Source organism: Diceros bicornis, chromosome 6 (assembly GCF_020826845.1).
Source record: "Diceros bicornis minor isolate mBicDic1 chromosome 6, mDicBic1.mat.cur, whole genome shotgun sequence".
NCBI classification, from domain to species: domain Eukaryota; kingdom Metazoa; phylum Chordata; class Mammalia; order Perissodactyla; family Rhinocerotidae; genus Diceros; species Diceros bicornis.
The window spans coordinates 8,471,800-8,484,113 of NC_080745.1; the positions used below are offsets into that span (position 1 = coordinate 8,471,800).

Here is a 12,314-nt window from a genome sequence, read left to right on the forward strand (position 1 = left end):
GGACATTTACGGAATAGAAAGAATAGAATGAGCTGCTTGAGCAGGAGCCCAGGGGATAGGAGACCGGGTTTCTGTTCCAGCTCCATTCATGGATCCCCGCGTGATCTCAGGCCGCTTCTCTGAGGCTCAGTTTCCTCAGGTGGAATGGAAAGGATGACGGTGTCTAATTGATGGAGTCGCAGGAGTCGTCCTGAGATGGGTCAGCACAGTGCTGGCCCCTAGTGAGCATCAATAAACATTAGCCATACTGCCAACAGCGCTCCAGGCCGTGGTTTCTTTATATGAGAGTGAGTTAAGGTGCTCTAGATTAGTGTTTCCTGATGTAAATTCACCACGAGCCAGTGCGTAACTTTACCAGGACCTCCTTTGTAGGAGCCAAAGCTTGTAGTGGATCTTGGGGCCACTGACAAAAAGATAGCAGCCCGTTGTCCCAAGCCAGTGCCCTGGGAGACTTGTATGCTTGTGTAGCTTACATGCCCTATGGAGTCAGGAACACAGCCCTGGAGGCCATACCCATGATGTATTCTCCTAACCAAGACAAACAGGCCACGAAAGAAGATGCTTACATTGCAAAGGAGTAACCTGAAAAGACCCCAGTGGTCCCACCCCAGGGCACGTAGCTTGTTAGTGGCAGATTCAGAACCAGAACCTCAGTCTCCAGTCCCAGTCGGGGTTCTTTCTATGACAGCAGAGGACTTCCCAACCATCATCCTTCCCCCATCGCTTGTGAGGACACATGTGAGTGTGTGGACACACACATGAATGCACACACACGCACACACACAAACACGGGTGCCCAGCTTGTCGGCACCCACACACATGGCCGGGCCCGGCCCCTCGCAGGTTCTCAGGCCCAGCTGCAGCTCAGATCCCTCCTTTTGCTCCCACCCTCGCTTGGTTACACAACTCTTTTCTAACTTGGCTCTCAGCCACACACCATTCAGAATCTGGGGCCTTAATCCTGCCTGATGGGGCTGAAATGAAGGAGACAGGGCTCCATTCTGATTTCACAAAGGCTGCACTGTCCAGCTGGTGAATGGGTTCCTTCTGCTTGGGCCAAAAGCACGATTGAGGAGTGGGGGAGCAGCAAGAAGCAGCCCGCAGTCTAGCATAATCACCTGCATGTGCTAGCACGTGGAATGGCCCCTTAAAAGGGAGGGTCCTGGCCTTGGGGAGCCAGAGGAAAGCTGGGCGGCAGGGAGGAAGGCTGAGGATGGCAGAGTCCGGGTCCCTGCCCCCCGGCTTTGGGGAGCTGGAGGTGCTGGCTGTGGGGACGGTGCTGCTGGTAGAAGGTGAGCCAGGCAGAACCTGGGGTGGAGCGGGGACCCAGTGGGCTCCCAGAACCCAGGCTGCAGCTGTGGAGCTGGCAAGGAGAGGTCCCCAAACCCTACTCCTGTGCCTGGACCTCTGGGGGCTTCTGATGGCTGCACCTGTGGGATGCAGCCTCCAGGCTGGGAGCCGAGAGAGAAGCCAGGCAAGGGTCAGGGAGGGAGGGACTTTGAGAGGCAGACGTCTCCTCAGGGCATGACCAAGATCCCGGGTTCAGGCCTTTTCATGTCCATCCAGCCAGGAGAAAGTTTAATCCACTCCCTGGAAATCCTGCTAAGAATCTTGTATAAGATCAGGCCCCTGGTAGGCTCTGGAGACAGACAGCTCTGCCACCTGCTCTCTGTGTGACTGTCACCAAGTCACTCAAGCTCTCTGACCCTCAGCTCCCTGACATTCCAGTGGGTGGTGGTGAAGGTTAGATGGGATCACGGGTGTGAAGTGCTGGCCTAGACAGACACCGGGATTTAAGGTCATTCACTCCCATCCTCTCTAGCCCCACATGACCCCCACCATCCCCATTCCCTCCGCCCTGAGCATTTCCACCAGGGGCTACCTGGGTCCGTGAGGTACCTGCCTCAACTCAGAATCCCCAAGAGGCTCACTGAGGCCAGAGCTGGGACTATAGCCACTGGAGCTGGGCACCAAGACTAGATGGATGGGGAATGCAGCCCTGTTCAAAGCAGATCCAGAAAAATAACCAGCGCATTTTCTCACCCAACGAGAGCTGGCAGTGGAGAGGGAGCAGCAGCCACCAGGCTGGTCCTGGAGCCCGGGACACCACTGTCTGGTGGCCCAGCCCCTCTTCCTCTTCTGTGAGCCCTACAACCTAGCACCCCTCTAGGTCCTCAAACATGGAAACGTGACCACTTTATGCCATTCCCTTTTTCTAGAACGCTCTTCCACACCCTGTCCTCCTTGTACACTCTCATAGTTTTGAAGTCAGGGTTCAGGAGCATGAGGAGCAGCAAGTGAGTGACGGAGCTGGAGCTGAAACTGAAGGTTGGCCTGTCTGCCCCCGGAGACGCCCCTCCAGCTCAGCTCACTGCTGGGGGCCAGGGCGGCTCCCAGCTCTGACCTGGCTCCTCCCCACCGAGGCTCGCCCTGATGCTGCTCCACAGCCCTTGGAGAAGGCATTTTGGAATTTGAGAGACCTGAGTTCGAGTCACAGCTCTGCCACTTACCAGCTGTGTACTTAGGGCAAGTTGTCTGGCATCTCTGAGCCTCGGTTTCCCAGCTGTGGATGGAGAGGGCAGTACCCAGTGAAGACGCGTGGGAGGAGCGGCGGAACGTGCTCAGCACGTGCCTGGCACATGACGGTGCCTGGAGCCCTCCCTGAATGTGATGGCTCTGGCGTGAACCGGGCTGCGCTTCACTGGTTTTCCTCCTCTTCTGTATTCCCATCACACTGAGCTGGTAGAGGGCAGGGTATGCGTCTGTGGCTTTCGGTATCTGAGGGCCAGCCCACCTCGTAGGTGGTCCACGAGCTACACTGGGAGGGTGGTGAGCCTGAAGAGGAGGCGCTGAGGCCCCTGGCTCTGACCCGGGCAGGCCTCTCCAGCCCCGATGCCAGCCCCCACCCTTCCTTTCAGCTCTCGCCGGTCTCAGCCTCAATAGCCTGACCATCCTCTCCTTCTGCAAGAGCCCGGAGCTGCGGACACCCAGCCACCTGCTGGTGCTGAGCTTGGCTCTGGCGGACAGTGGGCTCAGCCTGAATGCTCTCGTCACAGCCACCTCCAGCCTCCTCCGGTACCCGCCCCTCCCCAGTCCCCGAGCCCCGGGGCCCTGCCTGGGGTCTGACCTCTGGGCATCGAGCAGCCAGGCCAGGGGCATTCTTCCCTAGTATAGAAACTTATAGCAGAGACGGTGGGCAGGCTGAACTAGGCTAAATCAGAATTCCAGACCATCCCTGAAGAACCGCAGCCAATTTCTGGAACACAGCAATTGCTCGGACCTGGCCCACAGAGCTGGCTGACTGTAGGGATTAAGAGCACAGGCCCTGAAACCAGGGCCCTCGGTTTGAATTCAGGCTTCGTTATTTCCACCCCTTAGCTTCTTCAGTAAACTGGATCTTATTTCCTATCTTATGTGGTGGTTGAAAGCTTGTTATTACTTGTAAATAACTCAAAATGATGCTTGGCACCTAGAAAGCCCTAACTGAGTGTTTGTGAAAGCAAATAGGATTTTGAAAAGTGTCTCAGACCTCCACATGTACAAACCAGGGTGTGCCAATATGGCCTCCGAAGGTGTTTCCGGGATGGTTTTCTTAAGCGGACGGAACATTCCTGTTCTGGTTTCGGGCACTACAGATGGAGGCTGGAGCCCACCTGGCTGTGGATGTTCAGGGCTGACTAGTCCGTGGGGCCTGAATCAATGAGGATTCCTTAACCCTGATATCCTGCTGCCCCTGCCCAGGGTGGGGGAGGGGGCAACTGAAGCTTCCACCCTTGCTTGGCCCATGGGCTGAGAGTTGGGAGGCCTGGGGTCTACCCTCTTTGCCATCATCTGCTGTGACCTTGGCTCAGTACATTTTCCTCTCTGAGCCTCAGTTTCCCCATCTGTAGAATAAAGGCATGGGCTCTCCTCCCAGCTGGGGTGTCCCATTTCCTGTGATGGAGGCATCTGATCACACAGAGACCCTCTGGTCCAGCTGAGGTCAGTGAAAGACCCTGCGCCTGAGAGTGTGCCCCGGGCTCACCCCTTCCCGCTCATGATTTGCTCTCTAAGGCCTCAGTTCCCTCAGAGGAAAAGCAGATAACATAGCTCTCTTCTGAGGAGCTGGGCCCACGTGCAGGAAGGTGCCCTCCCCGCTGCAGGTGGGGGAGGGCAGGGACCCAGGGCGGGCTCACTGGTGCCCAGTGTCTCCACAGGCGCTGGCCCTATGGCTCCGAAGGCTGCCAGGCCCACGGCTTCCAGGGCTTTGTGACGGCGCTGGCCAGCCTCTGCAGCAGCGCAGCAATCGCCTGGGGGCGCTATCACCACTACTGCACGCGTACGTCTTGTCTTTGGGTCCCAGAGTGGAAGGACAGCCACATGAGGAGGGTGATCAGGCCAAAGGTCTGCTTGGTGTTTCCCAGTTCAGGGGAGTGTGGGTGGGTGTGAGGGTGCATGAATGTAGGGTGTGGGCATTCGGGGAAGGAGGGAGAGTACAGGAAAGGTGTTGAGGCACATGCTGGAAAGGCTGCCTGTACCTTCACTGGAGTCTCAGGCAAGTCAGGGGTCTTCTCTGAACCTTAGTCTCCTCTGCAAGATGATTTTTGTAACCAACCTCACAGTTTTATTTTGAAAATCAGATGAGATCATGGATACAGAAAATGCCCTTGAAGACAGGCACTTTGGGAGTCAGAGAGGTGGGGTGTGTGTGTGTGTGTGTATGTAGCTAGGCAGGTGCCCCTGTACCTCACACTTCCACAGGGCTTCTGCTATGCTGGGGCTTCATGAAAACTAACTTAGCTCCGGATTTTCCAAGCTGTATTGCCAAATACCATCTTCTGAATTGGCCATATCAGTGTACCAACTGCTCTGCTATTTACTTGATATTTTTTTCTTAAAAGTAACACACTTTTAAACATTTAAACACCTGCTTTAGTCTCATTCTAAATAATATCTGTGAAATCACAACTTTAATGTTTTTATAATTTTAATGTACATGAAAAGAATAAACACATTCACTCATAAACCCTCTAGAATCCCACTCACCGCCAGAGGTGTGCAAACATACTTTGGGGAGCTGTGGCTCAGCCAACCCTCACAGCAAACCCCCAGCTTGCAGACTGGGAAGCAGAGGCTCAGAGAAGTTAGGTAGCTTGCCCAGGGTCACACAGCTCGTAGGGCAGAGCTGGGAGTGGGCATGGCCTGGCTGCCTGCGGAGGTGGTCTCTCCCTTTGTCTCCTGGGCTCCGAGTCCCGAGCTGTGGATGTGCCTGGCACGGAGGCTACTGTGTCGTCCATGGCCAGCACGGCCTCAAGCCCTGACATCACCACCTGGAATCACAGATCTGCCCTTGCCACAGACACACACAGCCCCCTGCCCTTGGCGAAGCCACATGCCTCCGTCCAGGCCAAAAATCTGGCCTTTGTTCTTCTCCTACCCTAACTCCTACCCTGCCCCACCTGACCGTGGAGCTCCTCTCCCACCCTCCTATTCCAGCCCTGCCGCCAGAGCTCCCTCAGACCATCACACACACACGTGCACGCACACACGTGCACGCACACACATACACACACCTTCTCAGACAGCAACGGGCTTCTCTGCCTTAATATGGAGCGGTTGATCCCTGTTCCAGGGGCGTCAGATCAGGGCCCCTTCTGTGCTGGAGGGGTATGAAAACAAGGAAGGGGAGGGGTCTGAGCTCATCACTCCACTACCGGGCGACCTTGGGCAGGCCACTGGGGTCATCTGTTTCCAAAGCCGAAAAAGCTGATATGACACACGGGTCAAGGTGGATATTAATTATTGTGCCCACAGTTGGGGGGTGGTCTTAGTCTGCTCAGGCCGCCATAACAAAATACCACAGCTGGGCAGCTTAAACAACAGACGTTTATTTCTCAGTTCTGGAAGCTGGAAGTCCAAGATGAAGGTGCTGGCAGATTCACATTCTGGTGAGAGCCCTCTTCCTGGCTTGCAGACGGCTGCCTTCTCACTGTACCCTCACATGGAAGAGAGAGAGATCCCCTCTCTCATGTCTTTTCTTATAAGGGCACTAATCCCATCATGGGGGCTCCACCCTCATGACCTAATTACCTCCCAAAGGCCCCACCTCTAAATACCATCTTATGGGGATTAAGGCTTCAACATATAAATTTTAGGGGGACATAAACATTCAATCCACAGCAGGGACACATCCAGGAAAACTCCACCTGGGGCTGTGTCAAGGGAAGCCAAGTGTTGGGATGAAGGGGGTCATAGACCTGCTCTTCTCTGCTGATCACACCCCCCTGGAGTCCTGTCCTCTGCCCTGGGGTCTTGTCTGCAAAGGAACAAGACAGATAACCCATAGACAGAGGAGGCACCTGGGAAAGGCATTCTGAAGCCAGATCTAGGAACCACTGGATGGGAAGGGCTGGATGAGGCTGTGAGGGGCACAGGCGGAGGGACTGTGGAGGAGGTCAGCTCAGTCTGACTGCTCACACCAGAAGATGCTGCCGGAACCCCGCCTCTGCCACTGGCACTGCGGTGGGGCCCCAACCCCTAAGTTCGGAGTTCTCTGAGGGGCATCAGGCAGTGGAAGCAGAGGCAGTGGCCTGCTTCTGAGCAAGAGCTAAGGATGGCGGTAAGACCAGACTTCTGCCTTCCTCCCCACGACCCTCACCTGAACCTCTGCCCAGGCTTCTTCCCTAACTTGGCTTGGGAAACACACCCGTCTCTTTGCCACCCCCTCCTTCTCTCTGTCCTCTGAAGAAGATGGTATAGAGTGTCTCCTAGGAGACCTTCAGCGTCCCTTATCTCTTTTATTCTTCATAACAATCCTCTGAGGAAGGGACTGTCATTCCCATTCTGTGGAGGAGAAGACTGAGGCTCAGAGAAACTCTTCACTTGCATGAGGCACTAAGCCATTAAGCATCAGAGCCAGGATTTAGGGACATTCATGTGACCATGACGTCCATTCTTTTCCACTCTGCCAAGCTATCTCTTCCTGTCAACCACCCTCCTCCTCTGTCCATGCAGGCAGCCGACTGGCGTGGAACACGGCCATCTTCTTGGTGTTCTTTGTGTGGCTGTCTTCTGCCTTCTGGGCAGCAATGCCCCTCCTGGGCTGGGGCCACTATGACTATGAGCCACTGGGGACATGCTGCACCCTGGACTACTCCAAGGGGGACAGGTGAGGTGGGAGGAACAGCTTCCAGGCTCCTTTTCATGGGATTCTTGGCTTTGAGCTCTTCTGACAACACATTCACAGCTGAGAATCCAAATGGGGAAATGTCAACACTTGCCCGACAGTCTCGACTCCTTAGTCCTGATGCCCACTTGACAGCAGGACTGGGGAAAGCCCAAGTGAGGGCAACATTATGCAGATCGGGGCATAGAATTGTGCCCAGGATGGGGCATTATCCAGTGAGCCATTGGCCTGTGTCAGTTATAACAGTCACTGAGCCCTGTGACCCCTTTGCCATCTTCAGCACAGCCAGCTGTCCCAGCTCTGACTTTATCAATTTCTAGAAGGAGCCATATCCTTGGTTCAACAGATTCAAAGAATGTTAAGGTCTTTGCATTGGGAGAGGCCTTCTTGGCATGGAGTTCAGTTCTCTGAATTCCCTGAGCATCTGCTGTGAGCCAACCCTTGGGCCAAGACCTAGAGAGACAGGATTGAATGCACGATGGTCCCCACCATCACGGAGCATGTGCGTGGAATTGCCCCATCCACATGGCTCTGGGGAGACCAGGGCTCAGGGAGACCCATTAGGGGCTGCCTTGGGGGAGGGGTGGTCACACGGTTCAGCCTCCCTCTTCCTTCCACTAGAGCCATGTTGCATTCATCTGCTTTACATGTTTTCTCGTGTTTACTCATGAAGCATCTGCCCTGATGAGAGGCTTCCCAGGTGAAACCCGCTTGAGAACACTGGGTCTGGACCAAGTGTCCATCCAGGGCATTCCCTGCAGATAGTGCCCCAGCCAGTGTCCAGTCCTTCCTCCTACCTCTCCATAGCGGACAGTGCCCAGATGACATGGTCTCTGCTGCACGGAATGGGAATCTCCTCCCTGTGACTCTCACCTGCTCCTGGGCAGCCCCACCCCCACCCCCCCATGACCACCACCTGGTCATGACCCAGGCTCTTCTGTGGTCCCTTCAATGATTTCTTCAGTGACACAATGTCCAGCCTTTTTTATTCATTTGCAGGCCCTTTCCAATCGCTGTGCCTAGAACACTCCTTGAGTGTTCCTTCCTCTCAGTCCACTGACATCTCCTCCATTTGGTAAACATGTTTCCCAAGCTGAAGTGTCCCGTTCTCCATGCCAGGGGCACACACAGAGAGCAGGGCTGAGCACCTGAACTGCCCCACAGCCAGGTGAAGGAGGACTCTCCCTCATCCAGCCCCTGCTCCTACAGGCAGGTTCTAGGAGGACCTGGTGGCTCCTCGGCTCCCGCTGGACCCCGGGAGCGACCACACTCTGAGCACTTGTCTGATAGGAGCACTTCCCCCATCTGCCCGTCTAGAGCAAAGTCTGATGGACGTTCAAGGGCAGTTGATGATCCCTGAGGGATGATCCTTGCTCCTCTCCCCCTCCACCTGCAGAAACTTCACCAGCTTCCTCTTCGCTATGGCCTTTTTCAACTTCCTCCTGCCCCTACTCATCACAGTCACATCCTATCGGCTCATGGAGCAGAAGCTCGGGAAGACTGGCCATCTCCAGGTAAGGGCCAACTCCCAGAGCAGGAGAGATCTCTGTCCCCCTCAGGGCCACCAGGGAACATGAACAAAGTGACAGACAGCAATCAGGGGTTTTCTGTGTCTTCAACGATCAGGAGAAAATCCAGTTACCGTATAGCATTTGGTGTCAGGGCAGGAACACACCCTCCTCTCTGCTGGGAATTGCCAAGACCCAGGAGGAAGGATCAAGGACTGCTCAGACTTACCCACACCCCGCAACCTGGAGAGCCAGGGCCCCCTGCCGGCCACCATCCACGCTGTTCCATTTACTGCTTCCCAAGGATTTGAGGGTTGGCACGAAATTACAGGCCTTTTTTTTTTTTTTTTTTTGGTGAGGAAGATTAACCCTGAGCTAACATTTATTGCCAATCCTCCTCTTTTTGCTGAGGAAGATTGGCCCTGGGCTAACATCCGTGCCCATCTTCCTTTACTTTATATGTGGGATGCCGCCACAGCATGGCTTGATGAGCAGTGTGTTAAGTCCGTGCCTGGGATCTGAAACTGTGAACCCCAGGCCGCCAGAGCAAGGCACATGAACTTAACCACTATGCCCCCGGGCTGGCCCAACACTACATGCTTTTAAATTGCTCTGGGATGTTTAATTTAATCACAGGCACAGGCTGTGACCCACAACATGAAATCACACCTGCAGCTACATTTGTCTGAGAGAAACGACACCTCAGAATAAGCCCCAGCCAGTTCTGAACTTCTGCATTCATATGTTCCCGTCACCAGTTTCTTTTAACTTTGTCGCCTGGACAATCTCTAGCAGATGAGTCATAACAAGTATCAAAGATTCAAAAAATATATAAATATTACATTCTGTGCATTATGTTATGACATCTTCACAACTGCTCTCTGAGGAAGGAAGGTTATCCCAGTGTTACAACTAGAAAATGGAGGCTGAAAGGGATTCGCTATGCAACTCACCAAAAGCCACACAACTAGAAATAGACCACTTGGATCCAAACTGAGGTCTGGCCCACCAGGACCCAAGTGGTTAATCATAATGCCTATAAGAAACACTCTTTGTTGAGACATTTAACCTGCCACCTTTTTTCCCCTGAGAATTGGAGAAGGACTGTAGAAATCGATTTTAGCTGGACTCCCAGGTTCCCCTGAGTCACAGAAGGAGGGTGAGGCTGTGCCAGGACCAGATCGCATCCCTGGACCCTGGCTGGGCGCTCCCCTGCTCATCACTGCCTCCCGGGTGTCCCCCGCGCTGCCCCGCCTGGGTGCTCCAAGTCACCTTATTCATCGGAGGCTCAATCAGCCAGGAGACATGGCTGCCACAAGGATTTTCTCCCTTTTCCGGGTCGACTTGGAATCATCAGTTCTGGCAGCATCAGCAGAGGCCGCTGTGCAGCCCAGGGACCCAGGCTGCGAGCTGAGTGGTTCCCCTAGGAGGCCACACGGCCTCTCCGCAGAGGGGGTCCGTTCTCCTCCGACCAGGAGGCCCTCCCTCTGTGCTAAGCACCTTTTTTTTTTTTTTTGTGAGGAAGATCAGCCCTGAGCTAACATCCGTGCTAATCCTCCTCTTTTTGCTGAGGAAGACCGGCTCTGAGCTAACGTCTATTGCCAATCCTCCTCCTTTTTCTCCCCCAAAGCCCCAGTGGATAGTTGTATGTCATAGTTGCACATCCTTCTAGTTGCTGTATGTGGGACTCCGCCGCAGCATGGCCGGAGAAGCGGTGCGTGGGTGCACGCCCTGGATGCGAACCCGGGCCGCCAGCAGCGGAGTGCAGGCACTTAACCACTAAGCCATGGGCCCGCACAGCACCTTTTTTTTTTCGATTGAGGGACAATTCAAGAGAAAAAAATATCTCCCAGTCAATATATTTTAAAAGCCAAAATTCCATGAAAAAAAAGTATCCTCTTCCAACTTAAATCACCTTCTTTGTTAAAGGGAGGCGTGGTCAACGAGAACACAGGCGCTGATTTCCAGCGTCTAAACTTGAGCATCTGCGTGTATATGGGGAGCAGGAACGTGCAGCTTCCACTGCGCAATTAGAGGGCCAGTCGTGCGCCCCCCGCGGCCCCAGGTGGCACCGCACGGCCTGGTTGTATCTCACAGGGCGGAAAGCGGCCCCTTTGAACCCAGCACAGGTTGTCCGGCCAGGTGGCTATAGCTGCTGATGGCGAGCTGGGTCTGGGACTGAGGTGTGAGGGCGGCTCAGCCAGGGGACCCTCCTGCACACGGCCACACTCACGGAGCCCGGGAGTTCTCAAAAGCAGCCCGACCAGGAAGGAAGCTCGTTCTCCGCCCCCAGTTCCTGCCTCCAGGCAAGTCAGGTCTTATCAGGCCATCTTACAGACAAGGCTACTGAGGTCAAGGGAGCTTAAATGAGAGGCTTAGGGTCACGCATCTTAAGTAGAAGAGAGATTCATCTGGTCCCAAGGTCCTCCGCAGGCTCAGCATCTGCCCGCAGCCCTGCCTAGTGCCGACAGGATCCCGGGGCCTCGTGGGGCTGCCGGCCACCTGGAGCACGTCGATGCCTCCCTCCTGTGACCATTTCTCCCCAGGTGAACACCACCCTGCCAGCCAGGACGCTGCTGCTCTGCTGGGGCCCCTATGCCCTCCTGTATCTCTACGCCGCCATCGCGGATGCGACCGCCCTCTCCCCCAAGCTGCGGATGGTACAGACGCCTCCAGTACCCAAGCCAGACCCCTGCCTGTCTTTGTGTCTCTGTTTCGCCCTGTCTCTCTTTCTGGCTTATGGCCTCCGCGATAGTCTTTCTTTTTCTTTTCCTTTGAATCTTCACCACACTGCGTGTTTGCTGGTCACCCGGCCACGCGGGGCTGCGGCTGGAAACTGCGAGGCCTCATGTGAGATGACAGGGAGGGACAGCCAGATGGTGAACAGTGCACTCTGGGACGAGGGGCTGAGACTGGTGCCCAGGAGGGGGGCGTTCCCACGCATCTGCCAACTGGTCAGAGAAAGCTCCAAGCCTGCAGAATCCAGCCAAGGACAAGAGACTGGTGGCTGTGGGGCGGGTGGGGGAGGCAGGGGTCACCAGTTGGGACCAGGGAGAGGAGCAGAGGCTCTGAAGCTTCTCTCCTGGACTTTTCTGTCACAACAGGTACCTGCCCTCATTGCCAAGACGGTGCCCACGATCAATGCTGTCAACTATGCCCTGAGCAGTGAGATGCTCCACAAGGGAATCTGGCAGTGCCTCTCGCCACAGAAAAGTGAGCGGGACCGAGCCCAGTGAGCCTCTCCCTGGGGCTGCTCAGTCCCAGGCCCAGTCCTGCCACCCTCCCCAAGCCCCACGCCGGGAGGCTCCCCCAGGAGTCCTGCCCAGTAGCCTCCAAAGCCAACCTCCAGACACTCACCCACCGTCTCTGATGGCCCTGGTGGGCCTGGCCCCAGGCTGGACACAGGGGATTCAGAGAGACCAAGCTGCACAGAAGGAGCTGGGACTTTGGAGCAGACAGGCCTGAGTGTTGGTCAGAGCCTTCCACACAGGCTGAGAGATCTTGGAAGGTCACTGTCTCTGACCCCTAAGTAAGGATGTTAACATGGACTCCACAGGGCTGTTGTGGGGCTTGAACAAGATAACGTGCACTCACCACGCACACAGAAGCTGCTCATTAAGACAGAGCTGTTAGGACTCAGT

General features: G+C 55.2%; 1 protein-coding gene across 3 annotated transcripts; it reads left to right on the forward strand.

The window, feature by feature from the left end:
- Positions 1–1,213: 1,213 nt before the first annotated feature.
- On the forward strand, positions 1,214–11,909 carry RGR (retinal G protein coupled receptor). Of its 3 annotated transcripts, XM_058542636.1 has the most exons (8): positions 1,214–1,292; positions 2,919–3,075; position 3,489; positions 4,186–4,318; positions 6,994–7,147; positions 8,562–8,679; positions 11,220–11,333; positions 11,778–11,909. In XM_058542636.1, exons 1-8 carry the CDS (start codon positions 1,214–1,216, stop codon positions 11,907–11,909), a joined length of 888 nt encoding a protein of 295 aa, XP_058398619.1. The 3 variants fall into 3 exon arrangements, with proteins under 3 accessions (XP_058398619.1, XP_058398621.1, XP_058398622.1); XM_058542638.1 differs by lacking the exon at position 3,489 and having other exon boundaries at positions 4,197–4,318; XM_058542639.1 differs by lacking the exons at position 3,489; positions 11,220–11,333 and having other exon boundaries at positions 4,197–4,318.
- Positions 11,910–12,314: the final 405 nt, after the last annotated feature.